This window comes from Microcaecilia unicolor, chromosome 11 (genome assembly GCF_901765095.1).
Source record: "Microcaecilia unicolor chromosome 11, aMicUni1.1, whole genome shotgun sequence".
NCBI lineage: Eukaryota > Metazoa > Chordata > Amphibia > Gymnophiona > Siphonopidae > Microcaecilia > Microcaecilia unicolor.
In genome coordinates this window covers 152,556,879-152,582,751 of record NC_044041.1, presented here as the reverse complement: position 1 = coordinate 152,582,751, position 25,873 = coordinate 152,556,879, and the positions used below count along the sequence as shown (strand labels likewise).

At 47.5% G+C, this 25,873-nt stretch overlaps 1 protein-coding gene across 5 annotated transcripts in view; it reads right to left on the bottom strand.

Annotated features, from left to right (window-relative positions):
- The window catches only part of MARK4 (microtubule affinity regulating kinase 4), a 672,690-nt gene that overhangs the window by 222,520 nt on the left and 424,297 nt on the right, over positions 1-25,873 (bottom strand). For all 5 annotated transcript variants that reach the window (XM_030220223.1, XM_030220222.1, XM_030220221.1 and 2 more), the window contains one exon: positions 23,531-23,596. In XM_030220223.1, coding sequence (XP_030076083.1) covers positions 23,531-23,596 — 66 coding nt within the window. The remainder of the gene's footprint in view (positions 1-23,530; positions 23,597-25,873) is intronic.

Here is a 25,873-nt window from a genome sequence, read left to right as displayed (position 1 = left end):
TGATTTAATTTGATAGGATCTTGAGGTGATGAATCCTTTTATCCAGTTAATAATGTTACCGCCGATTCCAAGTTTGTCCAATAGTTTGGTTAGTATGTTGTGATCTACCATGTCAAATGCACTGGATAAGTCGAATTGTAGAAGGAGGATGCTGTTTCCAAATACAATTTCTTGTCTGAATTTGGATATTAGGGTGAGTAGGACAGTTTCTGTGCTGTGGGCTGGATGGAAGCCCGATTGTGACTCATGTAGAATGGCGAATTTTGTATGTAGTTGTTGATTTGAGAGGTCACCCTGTTTTCCATCAATTTAATTAGTAGAGGAATGGAGGCGATGTGGCGGTAGTTGGTGACATCGCTCGCTGGTTTCTTAGGATTTTTTGGTATTGGTGTAAGCAGTATCTTGCCATGTTCAGTGGGGAATGAACCTTGCTGTAGCAGAAGGTTCAGGTGGGAGGTGAGATCTATGATAAAGGGTTCTGGGGTATTTTTCATAAAGTAGTTGGGGCATGGGTCGAGATGGCAGTGAGATTTGGAAAATTTGGTGAGTGCCACAGAGACTTCTTTCGTGGTAAGGAGGGTGAAGTTTGTCCATGAACGGTCGGCTGGAATTTCATCTCCATAGGGGTCCAATTCGTCAAGAAAGGAATCAATGTTAGTACAATCTTGTGGAATTGTGCTGCAAAGATTGGTGATTTTGTTATTGAAGTAATTTGCCAGCTGGTCAGCCGATGGGCAGTTTGTGGAGGATGATGTGACTGGGTTGGTATTAACAAGATTCTTTATGAGTTGGTATTGTTTTTTTATGTCTGTACCGCTGGTTAGAATTGTTTGTGTGTAGTAGGATCTTTTTGCTTGTTTGATGGCATTTTTGTATTTCCTGTGTGACTGTTTCCATGCATTGTAGGTGTGTGTATCTCTAGTTTTGTTCCATGCCTTTTCTAGTTTCCTGGTTTGTGATTTTAGGGTTTTTAGTATGTCATTGAACCATGGTGTGAGGTTGCGTCTGTGTAGGGTTTTTGTACGTAATGGGGCTATTTCATCTAGTATAGTTTTGCATCTGTTGTCCCATTCAGTGAGGAAGTGATTTGAGTTAGGTTGTGTAGACCAATTGTTGTTATATATTTGTTGCCAAAACCTTTCCTTGTCGGTCCGTCCTCTAGTGGTGATTGTTATTGGGTCTTGTTTAATAAGCTGACCTTTTTTTCTGCCATAATAGGGATAGAGTTGCTTTGTGATGGTCTGACCAGGGGGTGGCGGATCACTTAATATCAGAAATGTGGATGTTCTGGTTTATGGAGAATTTGTAAGAGATGATGTCTAGTGAGTGACCTTTGTTGTGGGTAGGTTGTATGGGAGGGAGGTCAAGGTCGCAGAGATGAAGGAGTTCTTTGAATTCTTGAGTGTGGGTATTGTTAGGGTCCTCTAGGTGTAGGTTCAGGTCCCCAATCAGTAGTACATTGGAGTTATTGATGCAAGTGTTTGATATGAAATCCATGAGGGTGGATTGGTTGTCGTTCCAGTTAGAAGGAGGTCTGTAGAATAGGATAACGGTTAGGTGGTCATATAACAAGGAGCTGGAAAGTTTGATTGATGCAATTTCAAGCTGGGGTACAATGGTTTCAGATAAGGGTTCTGCAGAAAAGCTTGATTTGTATGTAAGCACTATTCCTCCGCCTCTTCTCTCTTTCCTGGTCCAGAGTAAGATTTTATAGCCAGGGGGGCATAGTTTGAGTATGATGGGGTCTTTTGGGTCCCGGATCCAGGTTTCTGTGATGAATAGGAGGTCCAGATTGTCTGACTTAATCCAATCTGTGATAGTTTCAGTTTTATTAACTACTGATCTTGCATTGATATATCCTACACGGGTAGTTTGATATGGTTCATCATCTAGGATTATAGGGTGGATATCGATGATTTGTCTTGTTGCAGATATTTTGGGTTTAGCTGAGATTGTTTTTGTTTTAAGTGTTGTTTGTCTGCTTGATGGTTGGACTTTTTGGTTGTTGATGGTACATGGAGATGCATTTGGCTTGGTTGGTCTTTTATGGTGGTGGAGGACTGGGATAGCATTGAATTCCGAGGGGGTAGTGGTAAGTGTTGCATGGATGAACGTGAAGGAGTGGATGAAGATGAGTATTTTTAGGGGGAGCATGTTGGTGGAATATTATGGTTGTTCAGGGGAGGTGTGAGATGGGGGAATTCTGGTCCGATTTTTCTCTTCCTCGATTGTTCTGTGAGGCTGTCTCTGGTGTTGGCCGCCAGAGATGTCTGCGGCCACTCGTTCTACGGTTCAATGGATGTAGGCAGAGGCAGAATGGATCAGTGGGTGCAGGCAGGAGCAGATGATGTATGCAGGGTCAGGAGCCTATATAAGAAGTGTCACGCTACGGGTGGGTGGGCAGAGGGGCAGGGTGGGAGGGTCGAAGAGCAAAACTTCTATCTCCCAGAGCCAGAGTCTCTCTGTATGTATGATTCTCTCTGTAAGCTTCTATCTCTCAGAGTAGATGCACTCTGAATGCTGGTAGTTCAAAGTTTGATTAGAATTATTCTCCTCCCCAGCAGAGATGCTGGTCACACCTATTCAGTTTCAAACTATTCTTGTTGGGGGGAGGGAATAATTAGCAATGTATAATGGCCAAGAGAAAAATCTAATGGCATAAAGGCTAATCAATATAGTGCTGAGAAACAGATTCCTACAGCAGAAGGCAAAGTCTTATGAAGGAGAGCAAAACTTCTATCTCCCAGAGCTAGAGTCTCTCTGTATGTAGTAGCAGCAGCAGCGCACCTTCACAGAAAAAGGGTCTGCATATTCCCATACCTTGACAATTGGCTCATAGTAGGCTGATCCGCTCAAGAAACACAGACCTCAGTCCAGGCCATTATATCTCTCTTCCAGAACCTGGGTTCATCATCAATCTTCGAAAACACCCACCTGACACTTTCCCAAACTCTGATGTCATTGGGGCGGAAATCTACAAAGCACAGGCCAGGGCCTTCCTCCCAGCCAAGCATGTCAACACCATTGATCTCCTGGCCCGATGCACCACTTCCTGTGCGTTGACATCAGAACGATCTCTTTTTCACCTCCTCAGCAAATGGCTGCAGCAGTCTACATGGTCCAGACACCTGGCTCCATGTGATCAATACAGTGACACCTGTGACATTACTGGAATCAACATACCCAGCCTCTGTCACTCCAAATCCCTATTCACCAATCCGCCTACAGGGTGCTCGCCTGGTGGATAACCCGTACCAGCCTCACCAGGGGCAAACCTTTCACAGCACCTCCACATCAAATGACCATCACCACAGATGCCTCCAAACACAGATGGGGGGGCACATCTCCTCCATCTGCGCATGGGGAGGTCATGGTCCACCAAAACCTCATGCTTCCATATCAGGGCCATGGGCAACACCCTAAAAACCTTCCACCCATGGATCGCAGACAAATCTGTCCTCCTCCAAACAGACAACCAGGTTGCAATGTTTTACAACAAGGAGTGGGCACAGGAACACTTTCAATCTGCAGAGAAGCCTGATGAATACGGAGGCTTGTCAACTCCATCAACTACCCACTCCAAGCGTCTTACCTTTTGGGGGAACAGAACGACCTGCCCGACAACCTCAGTCGCCAACTCAACAAATACGAATGGTTCCTCAACCACAGGATTGTGAAAGAACCATTTCACCATTGGGGAAATCCCCTCAAAGACCTATTTGCTACAGTGCAGAATGCGAGGTGTCCCAATTTCTGCTCTAAGCGACCCTCCCAGCACAGTCTCAGTGCAGACACCTTCTCATTCCATTCCCCCCGACACCGCTAATCACCAAGACCCTACTGAAAATATCCACAACAAAGCCACGGCGAACATGATCACCCTCTTCTGGCCCTGACAGCCCTGGTTCCTGTATCTCCAGCGTCTAGTGGCCTACCCATTGCACTACCTCCATGACACAGCAGACCCTCATCACCCAGAACAACGGGTCCACATTTCCCATGACCTCTGTTCACTGGCTCTGACTGCCTGGATGTTAAAAGGCTGAATCTCCATCCCAACATGAGCAAGTATTGCTGGCGGCCCAGAGGAACCATCAACAAGGCGAGCATATGCGCACAATCCACTCAGCCAGATGCTCAGCAAGCTCCAATGCTGGTGGACCACCCACCATATGCTTTATCTTTGAGACCACAAGCCGTGCTCAGAACCCACCCCAAGTTCCTAACCAAGGTGGTCTCAGCCTTCCACATCAAGCAATCCATCGTCCTCCCCATGCTCTAATGGAATCATATGATGCCACAGCACAGCATCAGCCACACCCACTGGACTGTGAGAGGACCCTCCGCGTCTACCTCGATAGGAAGAAGTAGACTAGGACTGCCACCCAACTGTTCGTCTCCTATGACCCCAACAGATCTGGCCTGCTGGTTACCAAATGCACTCTCTCTACATGGATAGCACAGTGCATTTCCTTCACCCATGAGAGGGCAAGCTTACAACCTCCAGCTGGGGCCCATGCTCACCAATTCAGAGCCTTAGCCACCATGCTAGCATACCTTCACGTAACACCACTGGAGGACATCTGCAATGTGGCCACCTGGTCCTCCGCAAGACACTACTGCCTACAGTCCTTACCATGCCAAGCTCCTTCAGTCGGACAGTATTACAAGCTGCCCTATCACTGGGCCTGCATCCGCCACAGGGCGGAAATGAACACCCTTGCTGACCACACATTGTGATCCACTTCAAGGGGAATGTCCAAGGGCTACTGCCTAGAACTACTCTGGGACTCCTACTGATGGTCTGAGTCACATGGACTGTAGTAACTAACTCGGTTGTAGACAAGTATGACTATTCAAGTTGTGCATTCCCATCAACTCCTCTGGGGACCATTCTAGTTATTATCGTTTCAGCTGTTCGCCATATTGTTCCTACTAAGTCTGTTGCTGTTGCAAGTTGCTCCTTGTTTACTTTCTATTGCAAGTTGCCCACCTGTTACACTTATTCTGGTTATTGCACTAAAGCGATTCTTGTGACCCAGGCTGACTCCTCCCATTTCTTTTCCTATTCCTGCAGGCTCACCCAACCACAGCCTGAGCAGTAACATAACCAAGGCAACACATAACCAAGCCAAGCATACCCCTCAGTCAGGGAGTCACCTATATGTGGCTGACACATCCTGTTTGTCCTAGGAGAAATAAAACTTAAGAACGTAAGAGTAGCTATACTAGGTCAGACCAGTTACTTAACTGTAATGTAGGCTCTCCGTGAACAGCAGGATAAGTCAGCCACACAATCCACCCTCCTATCCTTACGGCCGACCTAGCACTAGCTACAGCCACACTGAAGAGGGAAGGGGAGGCAACTTGGAGAGTGGGAGGGGGATCGCTACCGCACATGCTCAGAGGGATTTGAAAAAAAAAAAAAAAAAAAAAAACATTTCTCTGAGCTATTGGAGAGCATTTCCATCCAATGGGAGCCGTCAGGGATGTCACATATAGGTGGCTGACTTATCCTGCTGTCCATGGAGAACCTACATTACAGGTAAGTAACTACAATTTATCTGCTATCTTCTACTATATTACTATGATCCATGTGCAGAGTCAGAGTGGAGCCAAGAGCTACCTGCAAACTGCCAATATTCAGTGGAAATATCTGAATAACTGTCCTGTATTAACTGGGTCGCTATCTGTGTATCACCAGACATAGGAGCCAACTTTTCAAAATGATTGGGGGTGCTGAATTTTTTTTATTTTTTTACAGGCAGTGCAGTGGCAGCGCTACTCATATGTTGCCTCCAACCTGCACCAGGACTTCTTCCCTGAACAGTCCCACCCCTCAGTCCCCCTGTACAGCGAATGCTACATACCTGTAGAAGGTAATCTCCGAGGACAGCAGGCTGATTGTTCTCACTGATGGGGTGACGTCCACGGCAGCCCCTCCAATCGGAATACTTTACTAGCAAAGGCCTTTGCTAGTCCTCGCGCGCCGATGTGCACCGCGCATGCGCGGCCGTCTTCCCGCCCGAACAGGCTCGTGTTCGTCAGTCCCATATGTAGTAAGACAAACAAGGGAAGACACAACTCCAAAGGGGAGGCGGGCGGTTTGTGAGACAATCAGCCTGCTGTCCTCGGAGAATACCTTCTACAGGTATATAGCATTCGCTTTCTCCGAGGACAAGCAGGCTGCTTGTTCTCACTGATGGGGTATCCCTAGCCCCAAGGCTCACTCAAAACAACAAACATGGTCAATTGGGCCTTGCAACGGCGAGGACATAACTGAGATTGACCTAAAAATTTTCCAACTAACTGAGAGTGTAGCCTGGAACAGAATAAACATGGGCCTGGGGGGAAGGGGGAGTTGGATTCTAAACCCCGAACACATTCTGAAGCACTGACTGCCCGAACCGACTGTCGCGTCGGGTATCCTGCTGCAGGCAGTAATGAGATGTGAATGTGTGGACAGATGACCACGTCGCAGCTTTGCAAATCTCTTCAATAGTGGCTGACTTCAAGTGGGCCACCGACGCTGCCATGGCTCTAACATTATGAGCCGTGACATGACCCTCATGAGCCAGCCCAGCCTGGGCGTAAGTGAAGGAAATGCAATCTGCTAGCCAATTGGATATGGTGCGTTTCCCCACAGCCACTCCCCCTCCGTGTTGGATCAAAAGAAACAAACAATTGGGCGGACTATCTGTTGGCTCGTGTCCGCTCCGAGATAGAAGCCAATGCTCTTTTGCAGTCCAATGTGTGCAGCTGACGTTCAGCAGGGCAGGAATGAGGACGGGGAAAGAATGTTGGCAAGACAATTGACTGGTTCAGACGGAACTCCGACACAACCTTTGGCAAGAACTTAGGGTGAGTGCGGAGGACTACTCTGTTATGATGAATGGTATGCACTGATTGCGCTAAGGTGAACCCTTACAGAGTTGGTCTTGAGACCAGACTCAGACAAGTGCAGAAGGTACTCAAACAGGGTCTGTGTAGGACAAGAGCGAGGATCTAGGGCCTTGCTGTCACACCAGACGGCAAACCTCCTCCATAGAAAGAAGTAACTCCTCTTAGTGGAATCTTTCCTGGAAGCAAGCAAGATGCGGGAGACACCCTCTGACAGACCCAAAGAGGCAAAGTACGCTATCAACATCCAGGATGTGAGAGCCAGAGACTGGAGGTTGGGATGCAGAAGCGCCCCTTCGTCCTGTGTGATGAGGGTCGGAAAACACTCCAATCTCCACGGTTCTTCGGAGGACAACTCCAGAAGAAGAGGGAACCAGATCTGACGCGGCCAAAAAGGGAGCAATCAGAATCATGGTGCCTCGGTCTTGCTTGAGTTTCAACAAAGTCTTCCCCACCAGAGGTATGGAAGGATAAGCATACAGCAGACCTTCCCCCCAGTCCAGGAGGAAGGCATCCGATGCCAGTCTGCCGTGGGCCTGAAGTCTGGAACAGAACTGAGGGACCTTGTGATTGGCTCGAGATGCGAAGAGATCCACCAAGGGGGTGTCCCACACCTGGAAGATCTGCCGCACTACCTTGGAATTGAGCGACCACTCGTGAGGTTGCATGATCCTGCTCAACCTGTCGGCCAGACTGTTGTTTACGCCTGCCAGATATGTGGCTTGGAGCAACATGCCGTGACGGCGAGCCCAGAGCCACATGCTGACGGCTTCCTGACAAAGGGGGCGAGATCTGGTGCCCCCCTGCTTGTTGATGTAATACATGGCAACCTGGTTGTCTGTCTGAATTTGGATAATTTGGTGGGACAGCCGATCTCTGAAAGCCTTCAGAGCGTTCCAGACCGCTCGTAACTCCAGGAGATTGATCTGCATATCGCGTTCCTGGAGGGACCAGCTTCCTTGGGTGTGAAGCCCATCAACATGAGCTCCCCACCCCAGGAGAGACGCATCCGTAGTCAGCACTTTTTGTGGCTGAGGAATTTGGAAAGGACGTCCCAGAGTCAAATTGGACCAAATCGTCCACCAATGCAGGGATTTGAGAAAACTCGTGGACAGGTGGATCACGTCTTCTAGATCCCCAGCAGCCTGAAACCACTGGGAAGCTAGGGTCCATTGAGCAGATCGCATGTGAAGGCGGGCCATGGGAGTCACATGAACTGTGGAGGCCATGTGGCCCAGCAATCTCAACATCTGCCGAGCTGTGATCTGCTGGGACGCTCGCACCCGCGAGAGGAGGGACAACAAGTTGTTGGCTCTCGTCTCTGGGAGATAGGCACGAGCTGTCCGAGAATCCAGCAGAGCTCCTATGAATTCGAGTCTCTGTACTGGGAGAAGATGGGACTTTGGATAATTTATCACAAACCCCAGTAGCTCCAGGAGGCGAATAGTCATCTGCATGGACTGTAGAGCTCCTGCCTCGGATGTGTTCTTCACCAGCCAATCGTCGAGATAAGGGAACACATGTACTCCCAGCCTGCGAAGCGCCGCTGCTACTACAGCCAAGCACTTCGTGAACACTCTGGGCGCAGAGGCGAGCCCAAAGGGTAGCACACAGTACTGGAAGTGACGTGTGCCCAGCTGAAATCGCAGATACTGTCTGTGAGCTGGCAGTATCGGGATGTGCGTGTAGGCGTCCTTCAAGTCCAGAGAGCATAGCCAGTCGTTTTCCTGAATCATGGGAAGAAGGGTGCCCAGGGAAAGCATCCTGAACTTTTCCTTGACCAGATATTTGTTCAGGGCCCTTAGGTCTAGGATGGGACGCATCCCCCCTGTTTTCTTTTCCACAAGGAAGTACCTGGAATAGAATCTCAGCCCTTCTTGCCCGGATGGCACGGGCTCGACCGCATTGGCGCTGAGAAGGGCGGAGAGTTCCTCTACAAGTACCTGCTTGTGCTGGAAGCTGTAGGATTGAGCTCCCAGTGGGCAATTTGGAGGTTTGGAAACCAAATTGAGGGTGTATCCTTGCCGGACTATTTGGAGAACCCACTGGTCGGAGGTTATGAGAGGCCACCTTTGGTGAAAAACTTTCAACCTCCCCCCGACCGGCAGATCGCCCGGCACTGACACATTGATGTCGGCTATGCTCTGCTGGAGCCAGTCAAAAGCTCGTCCCTTGCTTTTGCTGGGGAGCCGAGGGGCCTTGCTGAGGCGCACGCTGCTGATGAGAGCGAGCGCGCTGGGGCTTAGCCTGGGCCGCAGGCTGTCGAGACGGAAGAATTGTACCTACGCTTACCAGAAGAGTAGGGAACAGTCTTCCTTCCCCCATAAAAACGTCTACCTGTGGAGGTAGAAGCTGAAGGCTGCCGGCGGGAGAACTTGTCGAAAGCGGTATCCCGCTGGTGGAGCTGCTCTACCACCTGTTCGGCTTTCTCTCCAAAAATATTGTCCGCTCGGCAAGGCGAGTCCGCAATCCGCTGCTGGATCCTATTCTCCAGGTCGGAGGCACGCAGCCATGAGAGTTTGCGCATCACCACACCTTGAGCAGCGGCCCTGGCCAGGAATTTTCTGCACGCCTTCAGCTGCCTGACCACCTCCTGAAATGGCTTGGCTTGCTCAGGAGGGAGCTTGTCCACCAAGCCCGCCAACTGCCGCACATTGTTCTGCATGTGTATGCTCGTGTAGAGCTGGTAAGACTGGATTTTGGCCACGAGCATAGAAGAATGGTAGGCCTTCCTCCCAAAGGAGTCTAAGGTCCTAGAGTCCTTGCCCGGGGGCGCCGAAGCATGCTCCCTAGAACTCTTAGCCTTCTTTAGGGCCAAATCCACAACTCCAGAGTCGTGAGGCAACTGAGTGCGCATCAGCTCTGGGTCCCCATGGATCCGGTACTGGGACGCGATCTTCTTGGGAATGTGGGGATTACTTAGAGGCTTGGTCCAGTTCGCCAGCAATGTCTTTTTTTAGGACATGATGCATGGGTACTGTGGACGCTTCCTTAGGTGGAGAAGGATAGTCCAGGAGCTCAAACATTTCAGCCCTGGGCTCGTCCTCCACAACCACCGGGAAGGGGATGGCCGTAGACATCTCCCGGACAAAGGCCACGAAAGACAGACTCTCGGGAGGAGAAAGCTGCCTTTCAGGGGAGGGTGTGGGATCAGAAGGAAGGCCATCAGACTCCTCGTCAGAGAAATATCTGATGTCCTCCTCCTCCTCCCACGAGGCCTCACCATCGGTATCAGACACAAGTTCATGAACCTGTGTCTGAAGCCGTGCCCGGCTCGACTCCGTGGAAACACGGCCATGGTGTGAGCGTCGAGAGGTAGACTCCCTCGCCAGCACCGGCGAAGCTCCCTCCGCCGACGTCGTCGGGGAGCCTTCCAGGGAGGCGGCCGCAGTCGGTACCGCAAGCGGCACCGATGTCGGAGACCTCACCCCGGGCAAGGGGCCAGCCGGCGCCTCACTCGACGGTACCGGTGGCGCAAGCACCCCCGGTACCGGAGGGGAAGGGCGCAACAGCTCTCCCAGGATCTCTGGAAGAACGGCCCGGAGATTCTCGTGCAGGGCGGCTGTGGAGAAAGACATAGAAGCCGATGCAGGCGTCGAGGTCAGAGTCTGTTCCGGGCGTGGAGGCTGTTCCGGGCTGTCCAAGGTGGAGCACATCGACACCTCCTGAACAGAGGGTGAGCGGTCCTCCCGGTGCCGATGCCTACTGGGTGCCGACTTCCTCGGCGACCCAGAGCTCTCGGTACCGATGCGGGAAGGAGACCGGTGTCGATGCTTCTTTGACTTTTTCAAACGAAGCATGTCACCGGAACTTCCTGGTACCGACGAGGAGGACGTAGAATCCAACCGTCGCTTCCTCGGGGCCGAGGCCGAAGAAGGTCGGTCTCGGGGGGGGGGGGGGGGCTGTACCGCAGGAGCCCTCAGGGTAGGGGGAGACCCACCCGAAGGCTCACCGCCACCAGCAGGGGAATGGACAGCCCTCACCTGCACTCCAGTCGAAGCACCACTGTCCGACGACATCAGCATTAGTGGAGGTCCCGGTACCACCGACGCCGACTTCCGATGTCTCGGCCCCGACGATGCAGAGGGTCGATGCCTCGATGCAATCGATACAGTCGCCGCCGAGGTTGGAGGTCTTGACGCTGTCGACGTCGATGCACTCGATACCCCCGGTGCTGTTGCCGACGAAGAGCCCGAGAACAACACGTTCCACTGGGCCAATCTCGCTACCTGAGTCCTTTTCTGTAAAAGGGCGCAAAGACTACAGGCCTGCGGGCGGTGCCCAGCCCCCAGACACTGAAGACACGACGCGTGCCTATCAGTGAGCGAGATTACCCGGGCGCACTGGGTGCACTTCTTGAAGCCACTGGGAGACTTCGATGACATGGGCGGAAAAATCACGCCAGTGAAATCAAAACTCGTAATGGCGGAAAAGGCACAAAAAAAGAGGGAGAGAAAAACTCGAACCGAGGCCTCAAAAGGGCCTACCCCGAAAACGAAAGTAAACTTAGCGGGGCAAAACTGGAAATACGGGAAGGGGAAAAAAGACCGAAAAGGTCGTTTCTCAAAATCCCTTTTTTTTTTCTCTAAGCAAAAGCTAAAAGACGCGCGAGGGTCAACTTAAGGGGTGCGAACGGCGCAAACACGACCGTCCCGAGCGCGGACAAAAGAAGACTGACGAACACGAGCCTGTTTGGGCGGGAAGACGGCCGCGCATGTGCGGTGCGCATCGGCGTGCGAGGACTAGCAAAGGCCTTTGCTAGTAAAGTGTTCCGATTGGAGGGGCTGCTGTGGACTTCACCCCATCAGTGAGAACAAGCAGCCTGCTTGTCCTCGGAGAATGTGCAAATATAAAGAGATGCAAATTTCAAAAACTGACATATTTCAATCACTATACTATAGGTTAACAAATACAAATAAAACAAAAAAATGGAAAATATGATAACATCATTTTTATTGGACTAAATACATTTTTCAATTAGCTTTCAAAGGCCAAAACCTCTTTCCTCAGGTCAGGACAGTATACTGCTGTTATGGTATTCTGTTCTGACACAAGAAAGGAGGGTTTGGTCTCCAAACATAAGTCAAAAATGTATTAAAATTAGTCCAGTAAACATATCACCTTACTTCCATTTTCTGTATTTATTAACACAGCTACCACACTACTTTATCCTAAACTAAAAATAAAATTCATTTCTTCCTACCTTTGTGGTCTGGCCGTTTACTGTTTCTAATTGTGTTGGTCCCAGTCTCTTGTTTCTTCTTTCCTCGATCTTTAACTTTCCCCCCTTTCCATCCAGCATCTACCCCCTCTCTCCCCCCTTTCCTTCCAGTATCTGCTCCCTCTCTTCCCCCTTTCCATCCAGCATCTGCCCCCTCTCTCTCCTTTCCATCCAGCGTCTGCTCCCCTCTCTCTCCTTTCCGTCCAGCGTCTGCTCCCTCTCTTCCCTCTTTCCGTCCAGCGTCTATTTTCTCCATCCATGTGTAGTTTTTCTCCTCTTTTCCCTCATCTCTGTCACCATGCATCTCCTTCCTCTTTCTTCACTCCCCTCCATCCATATGCAACTCCTTCCTCTCTGTTCCCTCTCCTCCATCCATGTTCATAATTCTTCCTCTCTCCCCCCTCTCATCCGTGTTCACTTTTCACTTCCTCTCTTCCCTCCCCTCCATCCATGTCCAGCATTTTTCCTCTCTCCCTTCCTTCCATGTGCATCTCATATAAGTACATAAGTACATAAGTAATGCCATACTGGGAAAAGACCAAGGGTCCATCGAGCCCAGCATCCTGTCCACGACAGCGGCCAATCCAGGCCAAGGGCACCTGCCAAGCTTCCCAAACGTACAAACATTCTATACATGTTATTCCTGGAATTTTGGAGTTTTCCAAGTCCGTTTAGTAGCGGTTTATGGACTTGTCCTTTAGGAAACCGTCCAACCCCTTTTTAAACTCTGCTAAGCTAACTGCCTTCACCACTTTCTCCGGCAACGAATTCCAGAGTTTAATTACACGTTGGGTGAAGAAAAATTTTCTCCGATTTGTTTTAAATTTACTACACTGTAGTTTCATCGCATGCCCCCTAGTCCTAGTATTTTTGGAAAGCGTGAACAGAAGCTTCACATCCACCTGTTCCACTCCACTCATTATTTTATATACTTCTATCATGTCTCCCCTCAGCCGTCTCTTCTCCAAGCTGTATAGCCCTAGCCTCCTTAGTCTTTCTTCATAGGGAAGTCGTCCCATCCCCGCTATCATTTTAGTCGCCCTTCGCTGCACCTTTTCCAATTCTACTATATTTTTCTTGAGATGCGGCGACCAGAATTGAACACAATACTCAAGGTGCGGTCGCACCATGGAGCGATACAACGGCATTATAACATCCTCACACCTGTTTTCCATACCTTTCCTAATAATACCCAGCATTCTATTCGCTTTCTTAGCCGCAGCAGCACACTGAGCAGAAGGTTTCAGTGTGTTATCGACGACGACACCCAGATCCCTTTCTTGGTCCGTAACTCCTAACGTGGAACCTTGCATGACGTAGCTATAATTCGGGTTCTTTTTTCCCACATGCATCACCTTGCACTTGCTCACATTAAACATCATCTGCCATTTAGCCGCCCAGTCTCCCAGTCTCGTAAGGTCCTCTTGTAATTTTTCACAATCCTGTCGTGATTTAACGACTTTGAATAACTTTGTGTCATCAGCAAATTTAATTACCTCGCTAGTTACTCCCATCTCTAAATCATTTATAAATATATTAAAAAGCAGCGGTCCTAGCACGGACCCTTGAGGAACCCCACTAACTACCCTTCTCCATTTTGAATACTGCCCATTTAACCCCACTCTCTGTTTCCTATCCTTCAACCAGTTTTTAATCCACAATAGGACATTTCCTCCTATCCCATGACCCTCCAATTTCCTCTGTAGCCTTTCATGAGGTACCTTGTCAAACGCCTTTTGAAAATCCAGATACACAATATCAACTGACTCCCCTTTGTCCACATGTTTGTTCACTCCTTCAAAGAATTGAAGTAAATTGGTCAGACAAGATTTCCCCACACAAAAGCCATGCTGACTTGGTCTCAGTAATCCATGTCCTCGGATGTGCTCTGTAATTTTGTTTTTAATAATAGCCTCTACCATTTTCCCAGGCACCGACGTCAGACTCACCGGTCTATAATTTCCCGGATCTCCCCTGGAGCCTTTTTTAAAAATGGGCGTTACATTGGCCACCCTCCAATCTTCCGGTACCACGCTCGATTTTAAGGATAAGTTGCATATCACTAGCAGTAGCTCCGCGAGCTCGTTTTTCAGTTCTATCAGTACTCTAGGATGAATACCATCCGGTCCAGGAGATTTGCTACTCTTCAGTTTGCCGAACTGCCCCATTACGTCCTCCAGGTTTACCGTGAAGTCAGTAAGTTTCTCTGACTCGTCCGCTTGAAATACCATTTCCGACACCGGTATCCCACCCAAATCTTCCTCGGTGAAGACTGAAGCTACGTCTTTGTCTTCCTTGATCGCCCCTTTTACCCCTTGGTCATCCAGCGGCCCAACCGATTCTTTTGCCGGCTTCCTGCTTTTAATATACCGAAAATTTTTTTTACTATGTTTCTTTGCCTCTAATGCTATCTTTTTTTCATACTCCCTCTTGGCCTTCTTAATCTGCGCCTTGCATTTGCTTTGACACTCCTTATGCTGTTTCTTGTTATTTTCAGACGGTTCCTTCTTCCATTTTCTGAAGGCGTTTCTTTTAGCCCTAATAGCTTCCTTCACCTCACTTTTCAACCAGGCCGGGTGTCTTTTGGACTTCCGTCTTTCTTTTCTAATTTGCGGAATATGTATGGCCTGGGCCTCCAGGATGGTATTTTTGAACAGCGTCCACGCCTGTTGTACAGTTTTTACTCTCTCAGTTGCCCCCCTAAGTTTTTTTTTTACCGTTCTTCTCATTTTATCATAGTCTCCTTTTTTAAAGTTAAACGCTAACGTATTTGACTTTCTGTGTCTTCCCTCCCCTCCATCCATGTCCAGCATTTCTCCTCTCTCCCTGCCATGCGCATCTACTGCCTGTCTTTCCTCCACTCCATGTCCAGCATTTCTCCTCTCTCCCCTCCATCCATGTGCATCTCCTTCCTGTCTTTCCTCTCCTCCATCCATGTCCAGCATTTCTCCTGCCCTCCCCTGCATCCATGTACAGCAACTCTTATCTCTCCCATGCCCTCCCCTGCATCCATTTCCAGCAACTCTCCTCTCTCCCCTGCCCTCCCCTGCATTCATTTCCAGCAACTCTCCTCTCTCCCCTGCCCTCCCCTGTATCCATGTTTAGCAACTGTCCTCTCTTCCCTGCCCTCCCCTGTATCCATGTTCAGCTACTCTCCTCTCTCCCCTGCCCTCCCCTGCATCCATGTCCAGCAACTCTCCTCTCTCCCCTGCCCTCCCCTGCATTCATGTTCAGCAACTCTCCTCTCTCCCCTGCATCCATGTTCAGCAACTCTCCTCTCTCCCCTGCCCTCTCCTGCATCCATGTTCAGCAACTCTCTCCTCTCCCCTGCCCTCCCCTCCATGCATTCATGTCCAGCAACTCTCCTCTCTCCCCTGCCCTCTTCCCCCATCCATATCCAGCAATTCTCCTCTCTCCCCTGCCCTCCCCTCCATGTCTACCGATTTCTCCTCTCTTCCCTCCCTCCCATCCATGTCCAGCGATTTCTCCTCTCTCCCTTGCCCTCCCCTCCATGTCCAGTGACGCCCCAAACTCCACCTCCACCCCGTTCCAGTTCCAACCCCCCCCCGCCCGACCTCTTCTCCCTCAACAGCCCTCCTTGCCTTCCAGCCGCCCAGCCAGCTCTTAAAACTCATTTTACCTGACTGAATGGCAGTGAAAGAAGCAGCCGGCTCGCCTTCAGCTTTCTCCTTCCCTCTCAGCGTCCTGCCCTTGCGTAAACAGGAAATGAGGGCGGGACCACAGCTGAGAGAGAAGGGGAAAGCTGAAGGCGAGCCGGCTGTACTCTGCTTCTTTCACTGCCGTTCAATCAGGTAAAATGAGTTTTAAGCGCTGGCTGGGCGGCAGGAAAGCAATGAGGGCAGGTTTCAAATATTGGGGGTGCTCAAGCACCCACAGCACCCACGGAGTCGGCGCCTATGCCACCAGATAACTCTCGGTAGACCAATGAGTACCTAGATCTTGAGTGCCGGTACCACAACAGGGGTTGGCAGTGAATATTTGGGTCTAATTTAAACAGCAGCCAGCCAGCATTTAAGGAAGAGTTGTATGCTGCTGGCTGAATATTGCCCCCAATGATTTTAACTGTGCTCATTCTACAATCTTGTGTGAATAATTTTACACTTAGCGTGCAAATTGTGTGTGTAGGTTACAGAATATGTACAGTTGTGCACGGAACTTAAATGACAAATTAGTTGAAATTGGCACTAATATTAGTGATAACTGGAGTTAATCTGCACTAATTGGCACTAATTTGCAATTAAGCACACAACTGCACTTAGTATTCTCTAACCTTAGCACCCAAATTCTTTAGTGCGTAATTGCAAGGGAGTGTGGATGTGGGAGGGACATGGGTAGGGCTTGTGTGCTAAGGTCGAGAATACTGACAGTTAAACGTGAAACTGTAACATTTAGGCACGGACATTTATACTAGCCACTGACACGGTGTAAGTGGCTGCACCTAAATGCTGGCATGTAAATGCTGACTTACATTAGTATTCTATAATAGCGCTTACACGTATAATTACCAATATAGAATTCATCTCAACACCTAGCTTTAGGCAGCCTGTAGAGAATTATCCCTTAAGTGTTTGGAATGTATAAATTGCATTGGATTTTAATTAAAAGAAATGTGATTCATAAACTGAATTAATTAATAAATGTGAATTGTTAATAACACCATGGAAATGCTAAAAATTATTAGTAGGAAGTACTATATTCCATCTGGAAGATTCACTAAAACTTTTGGGAGTCACTTTGGATTCCACATTATCTTCGGTGCCACAGGTGAACAGTTTTACTAAAAAGTTATTTTTGATGGTGGGAAACTTTGAAGACTGAGACATTTGTTTAATCATTTCAGAATCCTGGTGCAAACTTTACTATTAAACCAACTGGATTATTGTAATCTTATATACACTGGTTGTTCGAGTTCTATAGAATAGAAATTGCAAACACTGCAACACCACAGCCCCCTTATTGTGTTCATCTAAATGTTATGATAGGGTGAATTCTCTGCTCTGTTTTTTTGCACTGGATTCCTATGTATGTATGGATGACTTAAAATTATGTTCCATGATTTTTAAAATTTTACATGCTCAATCTCCATATTAAGTTTCACTTGTCACCTTTATTGGGCCTTCATAGTAGATCTCTTCAGATTTCCCCCAAAATTAATTTCCCTAGTCCTTGGGGGATGAGATATGCAAGGAAATTTCCATACTAAATGGTGAGAATTTGGAATGCCCCTCTACTTGATATTAGATTATGTCAGATTTATATGACTTTTAGGCATAAATCTTCTGAATTTCTGATCCAAAGAAGGGTTACCTTTGAAAGCTCATGAAAAAAAATTAAGTTAGTCCAATAAAAAAAGGGTATCATCTTATTTTCTTTTTTGTCTTGCTTTATTTTTATTTATTAGGCAGAGAGGTGTGGTAGCCGTGTTAGGGCCAGATGCACTAAACAATCGTTACAGCCCTTCCCTTACCGATTCCCCTAGCGAATCGGTAAGGAACCGGCATGAATTAAGGAAAGGGAATGCAAATGAGCTGTTTGTTGTAGCTCACTTGCATTCTCTATTCCATCGTTAAACAGATGGCCAATCGGCCGGTAGAGCATGCGCAGAGCAGCCAAGCGTTATGCTGGCTGCTCTGCACATGCCAAATAAGTCTCCCTGTGCCACCCGAAGACTGCATGGTGCTCACCTCCTCTGATGCGGCTCGATCCAGAGGACAGTGCAGTTGAGGACGCCCATCCAAAAAAACCGTCCATTTTGCCCGTCTTCCCCCCCCCCCCCCCCGGCAATAATAAAAACGTCTTTTTTGGCAGTGCTTCACTCAGCTGAGAGACCAGGAAGTCTCTGAGCCAATCATAGCGCGTTTAGCTCGGCTACCATACTGTTCTCTCCCAGTAGCACAAAATCTAAAAATTCTTGGAGTTACCATCGACCGAAACCTCACACTCAATATTCACGTGAAGAACACAACGAAAAAGATTTTCCATGCCATGTGGAAACTCAAAAGAGTAAAATCTCTCTTCCCGAGATATATCTTCCGTACCTTGGTACAGTCAATAGTAATAAGTCATCTGGACTACTATAATGCACTGCAAAGAACAGACCATCAAAAAACTCCAAACAGCCCAGAATACCGCCGCCAGACTCATATTTGGAAAAACCAAATATGAAAATGCAAAACCCCTAAGAGAGAAACTTCACTGGCTCCCAATCAAGGAATGAAATGCGTTCAAGATCTGCACGATTGTACACAAAATCATTCACGCAGATGCCCCAATCTACATGCTAAACCTTGTGGACCTGCCTCCCAGAAACGCCACAAGATCATCCCGCAAATTTCTCAATCTGCACTTCCCCAGCTGTAAAGGCTTAAAATACAAGCTGATACACGCCACCACCTTCTCTTACATGAGCACGCAATTGTGGAATGCATTACCCACAGCCTTGAAAGCTATTGATGAAATAACTAACTTCCGTAAATCTCTGAAGACACATCTATTCAACAAAGCCTACAAAGAGAACCCAAAGCCTTACCAAATTACCTCACCAACTCACCCAATCATTACAGTCCACCTTATATCTTGCCTAACACCTTCCTTCTCTCTTCCCTCACCTAATCCTTGTACATTACTAATTGTATCTGATATCATGGAATGATTATGTGATAACCAAACTCTGTAAGCCACATTGAGCCTGCAAATAGGTGGGAAAATGTGGGATACAAATGCAATAAATAAAAAATAGGTGAGAGGAGGGTGATAAACAGAGCAATACAACTTTATGGTTTATAATGGGCTAGAAAACCCAGTTCTTGTTAAGTCCCTGTCTGTTGGGTGTCAAAATATTCAATCATTCTGACTTCAAAGGTCTTACGTTCCTGTATTGCTTGAAAGTTACCTTTCAGGATTCTTACTATGAAGTATAGGTCTGCATGGGAACGGGGTTTGCGGGGATCCCGTGGAGTCTGCGGGAGTCCCTTCCGGGTCAGCGGGAGTGCTGCGGGGACAGAAATAACCATGCGGGATTCCCGTGGGGATGGATGGCGGGATTCCTGTGGGGACGCGCGCACATACCTTTGTTTTAGTGGGCGGAAACCAAGCTCTCCTCCAGTGCGAAAAGGACGCCCTCAAATGCCCCATCGCCGGGACGGCCAAATTTCAAGGGGGGTGTCGGGCAGAGCAAAGACATGGATGTGCTCCGAGAAACATCCATTTTGGGCGTCCTTAACTGTGGGACGGCCAAATACCAAGGGGGGGGGGGGGGTGTCGAGCAGAGCAAAGGCGTGGATGTGCTCTGAGAAACGTCCATTTTGGGCATCCTTAACTGCTCCATTGCAGGGACGGCCAAATACCAAGGGGGTGTTGGAGGCATAGCAAAGGCGTGGATGTCCTTCTTGGAGAAATGTCCATTTTGGGCGTCCTTAACTGCTCCATCGCAGGGACTTCCAAATTTCAAGGGGGTATTGGAGGCATAGTGAAGGTGGGACTTGAGCGCCTAACACTTAGACGTCCTTCATCCATAATCTAAAAAAAAAAAAAAAAAGGACATCCCTGAGGAGCACTTGCACGTTTTCACCTGGGTCTCTCTCTGTCTCAACTCAAGTTCAACACGTGAGATTTGCTCAAGTTGTATGTAGTGAGTCTTCCAGGCACTGCCAGACCTCGGTATCCACAGAAGAGAACTGCACAGAGGTGAGCTCAGCTGACTACTTTTATTTTTTATATGTGTATAGGCAGTTTATTTCTCTCATGGTGGGAACTGGCTGTTTGTGAGCTGTTTTACTGCAGCTAAAGCATTAGCCATACCCACTTGTTTCTTTGGTGAGGGCATTGTGCTGTTTGGCTGACCAATAATTCTCTCTATTTTAGTGTGGAAAAAACTTCAGTTTGTTTTATGTATTATTGCCCTTTTTCTAAGATTCAGTATATTAATGAGTGCAAGAAATATTTTCTCTGATTCGTTTTAAATGTATTACTCTGCATTGTGTGCCCCCTGTCCACTCCACTTAGTACTTTATACTTCCTTTTTTTATGGGGACGGGCAGGGATGGAGGAAATCACTCATGGGGACGGTTGGGGATGGGTGTCAGGTTCTCAGGTTCAGAGCCTGCGGGGCCGGACTCTGGAGCAAACGTGAGCCCTTGGGCTGCTGACGAGGAGCGACAGCAGCAGGCAAAACCCACCAACCAACGCTGGGCAAGCACACCGACAGCGGCAGGGACTGCAGGCACCGCACAGCGAGCGGAACACACGGGACTGGAACACTGGACTGGAATTCCCTGGACTGGAGGACACAGGACTGGAACCCCCCCGGACTGGAACACTGGACTGGAATCCCCCGGACTGGAGGACACAGGACTGGAACACCGGACTGGAGCACACCGGACTGGTCCACTGGACTGGAATTCCCCGGACTGGAGAACACAGTACTGGAACCCCCCGGACTGGAACACTGGACTGGAATCCCCCGGACTGGAGGACACAGGACTGGAACACCGGACTGGAGCACACCGGACTGGTCCACACAGCTTCACCTGCACTTAGCTACTAAGCCCCCCAGGAGTTGAGCTCCTGGGTTCGAATAGCCGGCAGGACTTACTGGATACCGGATGACACAGGGCCCAGGACTGGAAACAGAAGTGCTCCTAAACCTAAACTGATCTACGTGCTCCCAAGCCCTAAACCAGCAGGAGTGTTCCTAACAGTAAACTGACAAAAGGGCTTCCTAAGCCCTATACTAAACATGAGCTCCTAAGCCCTGCTCAAGAAAGGGACTTCCTAAGCCCTAAACTAACAGAGCAGGGAACTAAACACAAAGCTAACACAGGTGCTACTAAGCACCAAGCTACAAGCAGAGCTCTACACTAACAAGCTAAACACAAAACTAACAAGCTACCTAAGCACTGCTCTAGTAAGCTAGATACAAAACTAACAAGGTGCTTCCTAAGCACTACTCTGGCAAGCAACCAGAAGAGCTCCTAGCACTAAAAGGGAAGACAGGGGAGCCACAAGGAAAAAGCAGGGAAGCTAACACATAAGCCAACAGTGCTTCTAAAGCACCAAACACCAACAGCAAAGACTGCAATGCTCCTAATAGCACAAACACCAGAAGTACTTCTAACAGCAAACTCTGCAGTGTTCCTAACAACACCAAACCCTGAAGTACTTCTATCAGCAACAGAGCTTCCAAAGCCCTACACACAGCAATGCTTCCAAAACCAAGAGGGAAAAGCAGGGGAACCAAAGGGAAAAGCAGGGGAACCAAAGGGAAAAGCAGGAAAGCTAAACACACAGACACCAGTGCACACTGCACTAACACTAACCTGGCTCTTAGCAAAAGCAAGCAGGGAAACTAGACACAAAGTCAGAAGTGCACACTGCACCACCCTACCCAAAGCAAACACCACTGTTGCAAAGGCCCTGAAGGAACCAACACCACTTCCTTATCAAGGCCCTCCCTGATGATGTCACACTCCCTAGAACAAGGCAAAAGCACACTGACCCAGAGAGGCCCAACCCACACCAATGCAATACCGTGACGCACTTGAAGCCAGTACACCCAAAGAGAGGTAGAGCTAACACAGTCCACCCACAAAGCTGTAGTAAAGTAAAACAATTAACCCCATGCTGCTGGAAGCTGCCAGCACAGAGAGACAGAGCCAGCTCAGAAAGGACAGAGAAAAGAAACAGAAGCCAGCTAAGAAGCTGACCCCCAGGAAAGAGGTAAGTTTGAGAGGGGTTCTGACCCCAATCATAACAACGGGTTAGATTCTGGCGGGGATAAGCGGGGACGGGTTTGATTCCGATGGGGACGGGCGGGGATGGGTTGCATTTCTGTCCCCGTGCAACTCTCTATTATGAAGTCACTGGTACAGTGATCTGGTTTTGTAAAGTGCTGCCCCACAGGGGTAGGAACCGGGCTGGCACCAGCATTCTTCATGTGATGTCTATGTAAATTAAATCTTGTCTATAGCATCTGGCCTGTTTCTCCAATATAGCATCCTTCGTTAAATTGTTTACACTGAATGATATATACCACATTATTATTTATTAGGCATAAATTGAAAACTGTTTTGTTTCAGAATAAGTCCCTTTTACAATGTCACGGCAGAACTACCATGGCATAGTCATTCGCCAAATCACGACTACCACTGTGGTACACAGAAGCTCAGTGGTAGTTCCCACTGGCATTTCCAGGCTTGGGTTAGAGCAGGAGCCCTTACCGTCACCTAAATAGGTGGCGTTAAGGGCTCCTCCCAGAAATGGTCACGCGCCAATCCCTGTAATTAGCGCAGGGCCATTTCTTTTATTTTTTAGCTGAAAACAACCCACTGCAGTAAAAGGAGGCCTCGGTGTGTGGCAAATCCATATGCCGACGCCACCACAGGCCCCCCCTTTTACTGCAGCTTGGTAAAAGGGGCCCTTAGATCCTTCTTATGGTTAGTCTGTTTTATTGCTGAATAAAGATATTTTTTGTTTGTTTTTTTCATTTTTAATTGGTTTTATAATTCCTAGTAATGACTAGCTATCTTTTATTCTACTTCACAATGAACTGCAAGGTAATTAGTGGAATATAAGTACTATACCTTGTATTTTATTTTATCGCATTGTATTTCCATCTCAAGTATTAATAATCCATTTTAGGGTCACTAAAAGTTTCCTAATCTCAAAGATTAATAATCCACCACAAAATCTCAGGCACCTTCCTAATCTCAGAGATTTTAAGGTCTTGGGTACCTGCTTTGCTTCAGGAATTAATAATCCATCTCAGGATCTAATCTCAGGGATACACAATCCATCTCAGGCTGACACCTCCTTATCCTTAAGGATTAATAATCCATCTCAGGGTCTCTAACATCTCCATAATATCTGGGATTAATAATCCATTTTAGGGTCTCAGGCACCTCCCTAATTTCAGGGATTACTGAGCCACCTCAGGGTCTCATCTTTCTAAACTCAGAAATTAATTATCCATCTCAGTATCCTCCCTGACCTCAAGCTCCTTCCTACACCCAGGAATTAATAATCCATCTCAGTATCACAGACTCCTCTTAACCTCGGGAATTAATAATCCCCTTACCTCCCTAATCTCAGTGATTAATAATCCATCTCAGAGTCTCAAGCACTTCCCTAACTTTATGGATTAATAATTCATCAGGATCTCAGGCATCTTCCTATTATCAGGGATTACTAATCCATTCCAAAGTCTCTCCCTATTTTAAGGGATTAAAGATCTATCTCACTGTCTCAGGCATCTTCCTAAACTCAAACTAGAGTTGGTTCTGAGACAGCAAACTGTCAAAGAGAGCATACAGAGAAAGACGGTTCAGACAGCAGAGAATAGACATATACAGAGATCCAAGTCAGTGAACACAGAAGAAATGTTTCACTTACCACCACTTGCGTACTCCATTACTAGATACAGGGTTTTCTCTGTCTCAATCACCTCAAATAATTTCACTGGAACAGCAAAGGAAATAGACAATTAGAAGAAATTCTCCTCAGAAAATGTTTTTCTGAGGTTTTTCATTGAATGGCTGCCTCCATCCAGTTCTGGGTTCAAAATGATTTTCCCCTCAAATCCTGCCCTATCCAGCTCTGGGTTCAAAATGGCATTGTTGACCCCTAGTAGCAGTCTCATCGTACTACCGCTAGGGTCAGTCTTCCATATAAGGGCAAAAATGGTACAGATTTTCCACAGCAGTTATAGTACAACATAGCTAGAGGTTCTGGTTTGAGTGCTTTTGATTTCAGCAATCCACTGAGTCCAAAAGGAGCTCTGAGTTGCCGGAAGTACTGAATTCTTGCAACACCAATGTAGTGTTTGTAGTTGCTGATATAAATGACAAATTTAACCCAATTGCAGATACTTGCCCCTGAGGTACCATACTATATGTTCTTCAATGCCCGTGTTCTAAACTGTATGTCGGAAATACATCTAGGGCTTTAAAACACAGACTACGTGATCGTAAGTTCAACATTGTACATCAGAGGAGGGAGGCCCCGCTTGTAGTCCATAGCATCGACCTGTCTCATACCTTTTCTATCACTGTCTTGTCATTGATCAGATTCATGCATCGATTAGAGGTAGCAATCTGGACCGTGTTCTAATTCAGAGGGAACAGAGATGGCTCTATCGCCTGAAGACGCTTATGCCAACGGGGCTAAATAGCCGCATAGAATGGAAGGCATTTTTATGATCCCTCTCTGCTCCCTCGGTGCTATATTAGCGATCTGGTCCTTTTAAATCCTGTTCAAGGTCTTGTCCCTTTAAATTTTCCCTTCACAGCTGATTGGTGGTCGGCTTTGGCGTCCCTTTAAATTTCGGGCGCCATGTTTGATTGCCATCAGGGTCGGATAAATACCGGTCAGCTCCCTGAAGGTAGGATGTTATAGTAACTGTACTGTCTTGTATGCTACATGTCTGTTTTCCACGATATATCTGTTTATGAGTGCTTTCTACGTTGATTCTCCTTAGGGCAATGTTTGGCATTTGAGGGCGGAGCTCCCGAAGAAGCGTTTGGGAAACAGAAGCTTTCTGTCAAGCATACCCGCCAGACAACGCTATAGTCCAGATAGGTGTTCTTACCTTATTTATTTCGTATACAATCACATAATATAATACCACAACCAAAGTTTTGATTAAGCTAGTGGAGGTTTTGACTGATGAGGAATCTGTATCATGGTCTCTAATGCTAAATATGCTTTAGATTTATGAGAGTCTGTAATTCACATTTGCTTATCGTGAATACAGAGTTTCTGAAGTCTTTCCTCCTTAAATGATAGCACTCAGCATATTCTTTCTTGCCTGTATTGATATCGTATGATATAAATGAAATTGGTACTACCTGCAATTCTTCTTGGGTTTCAGATTGCCAAATGAATATTACATGAAACCCTGAAGCCCTAACCATAAAGCTGCTATACCCCATACACACACACATACATGACATTAAAATCTTTTTTTTTAGGAAATACGAACTATCCCTTGATTCACAAATCAGGAACCCTGGAATACAGCTAGACTCAACATTTACACTGATCCCTCAAATCCAAGCAACCTTCAAGAGCTGCTTCTATCATTTGCAACAACTACGTTGCCTCTTTCATTAGATTGAGAAGTCCTCCACCCCCCCAAAAGGTACAAAGTCCTCCCCACTACCACAAGATCCTAGCCCTCCTCTTCCACTTCCATATGTGCCAATACCCCTAAAAGGGCAAGCAGGTATCTCATTGGTAGTCCAGGAGGGTCTTCAGGCAAGAGCGATGACAAGTCGCTTCTGCCCAGTCTAGCGCCTTTTGCGAAATGGTGCCCCTAGCGGTAGTCTTGCGCTATGACTGCTAGAGCGTCAGGTTTCCTCAGGAAGTGGGAGGCATCATCACTGAATTTCACTGCTGTTAAATATGTATATTTTTGATCCTGTTTCATGCTAGTCATTACTAGGTTTCAATTTGCTGTTCTCAAGTTTCCTCTTTCATTGTATTTATGTTTATACTTCCACATTTTAATATTATTATGCTGTTAGCAGAAGTGTAAGTTTGATGTTAAACTGTACCTACTGTACACTGCCTTGGGTTAATCTCTTCATAAAGCCAGTTAATAAATCCTAATAAATAATCATCAGTGGAGAATGTATCTGTACAGCGGCCCCTTTAAACTTCAGCCGGGATGTGATGTTTTCAAATGTTGAAATAACCCCAGCAAAAAGCTGGGGTTATTTTACCATGGTTTTTTTT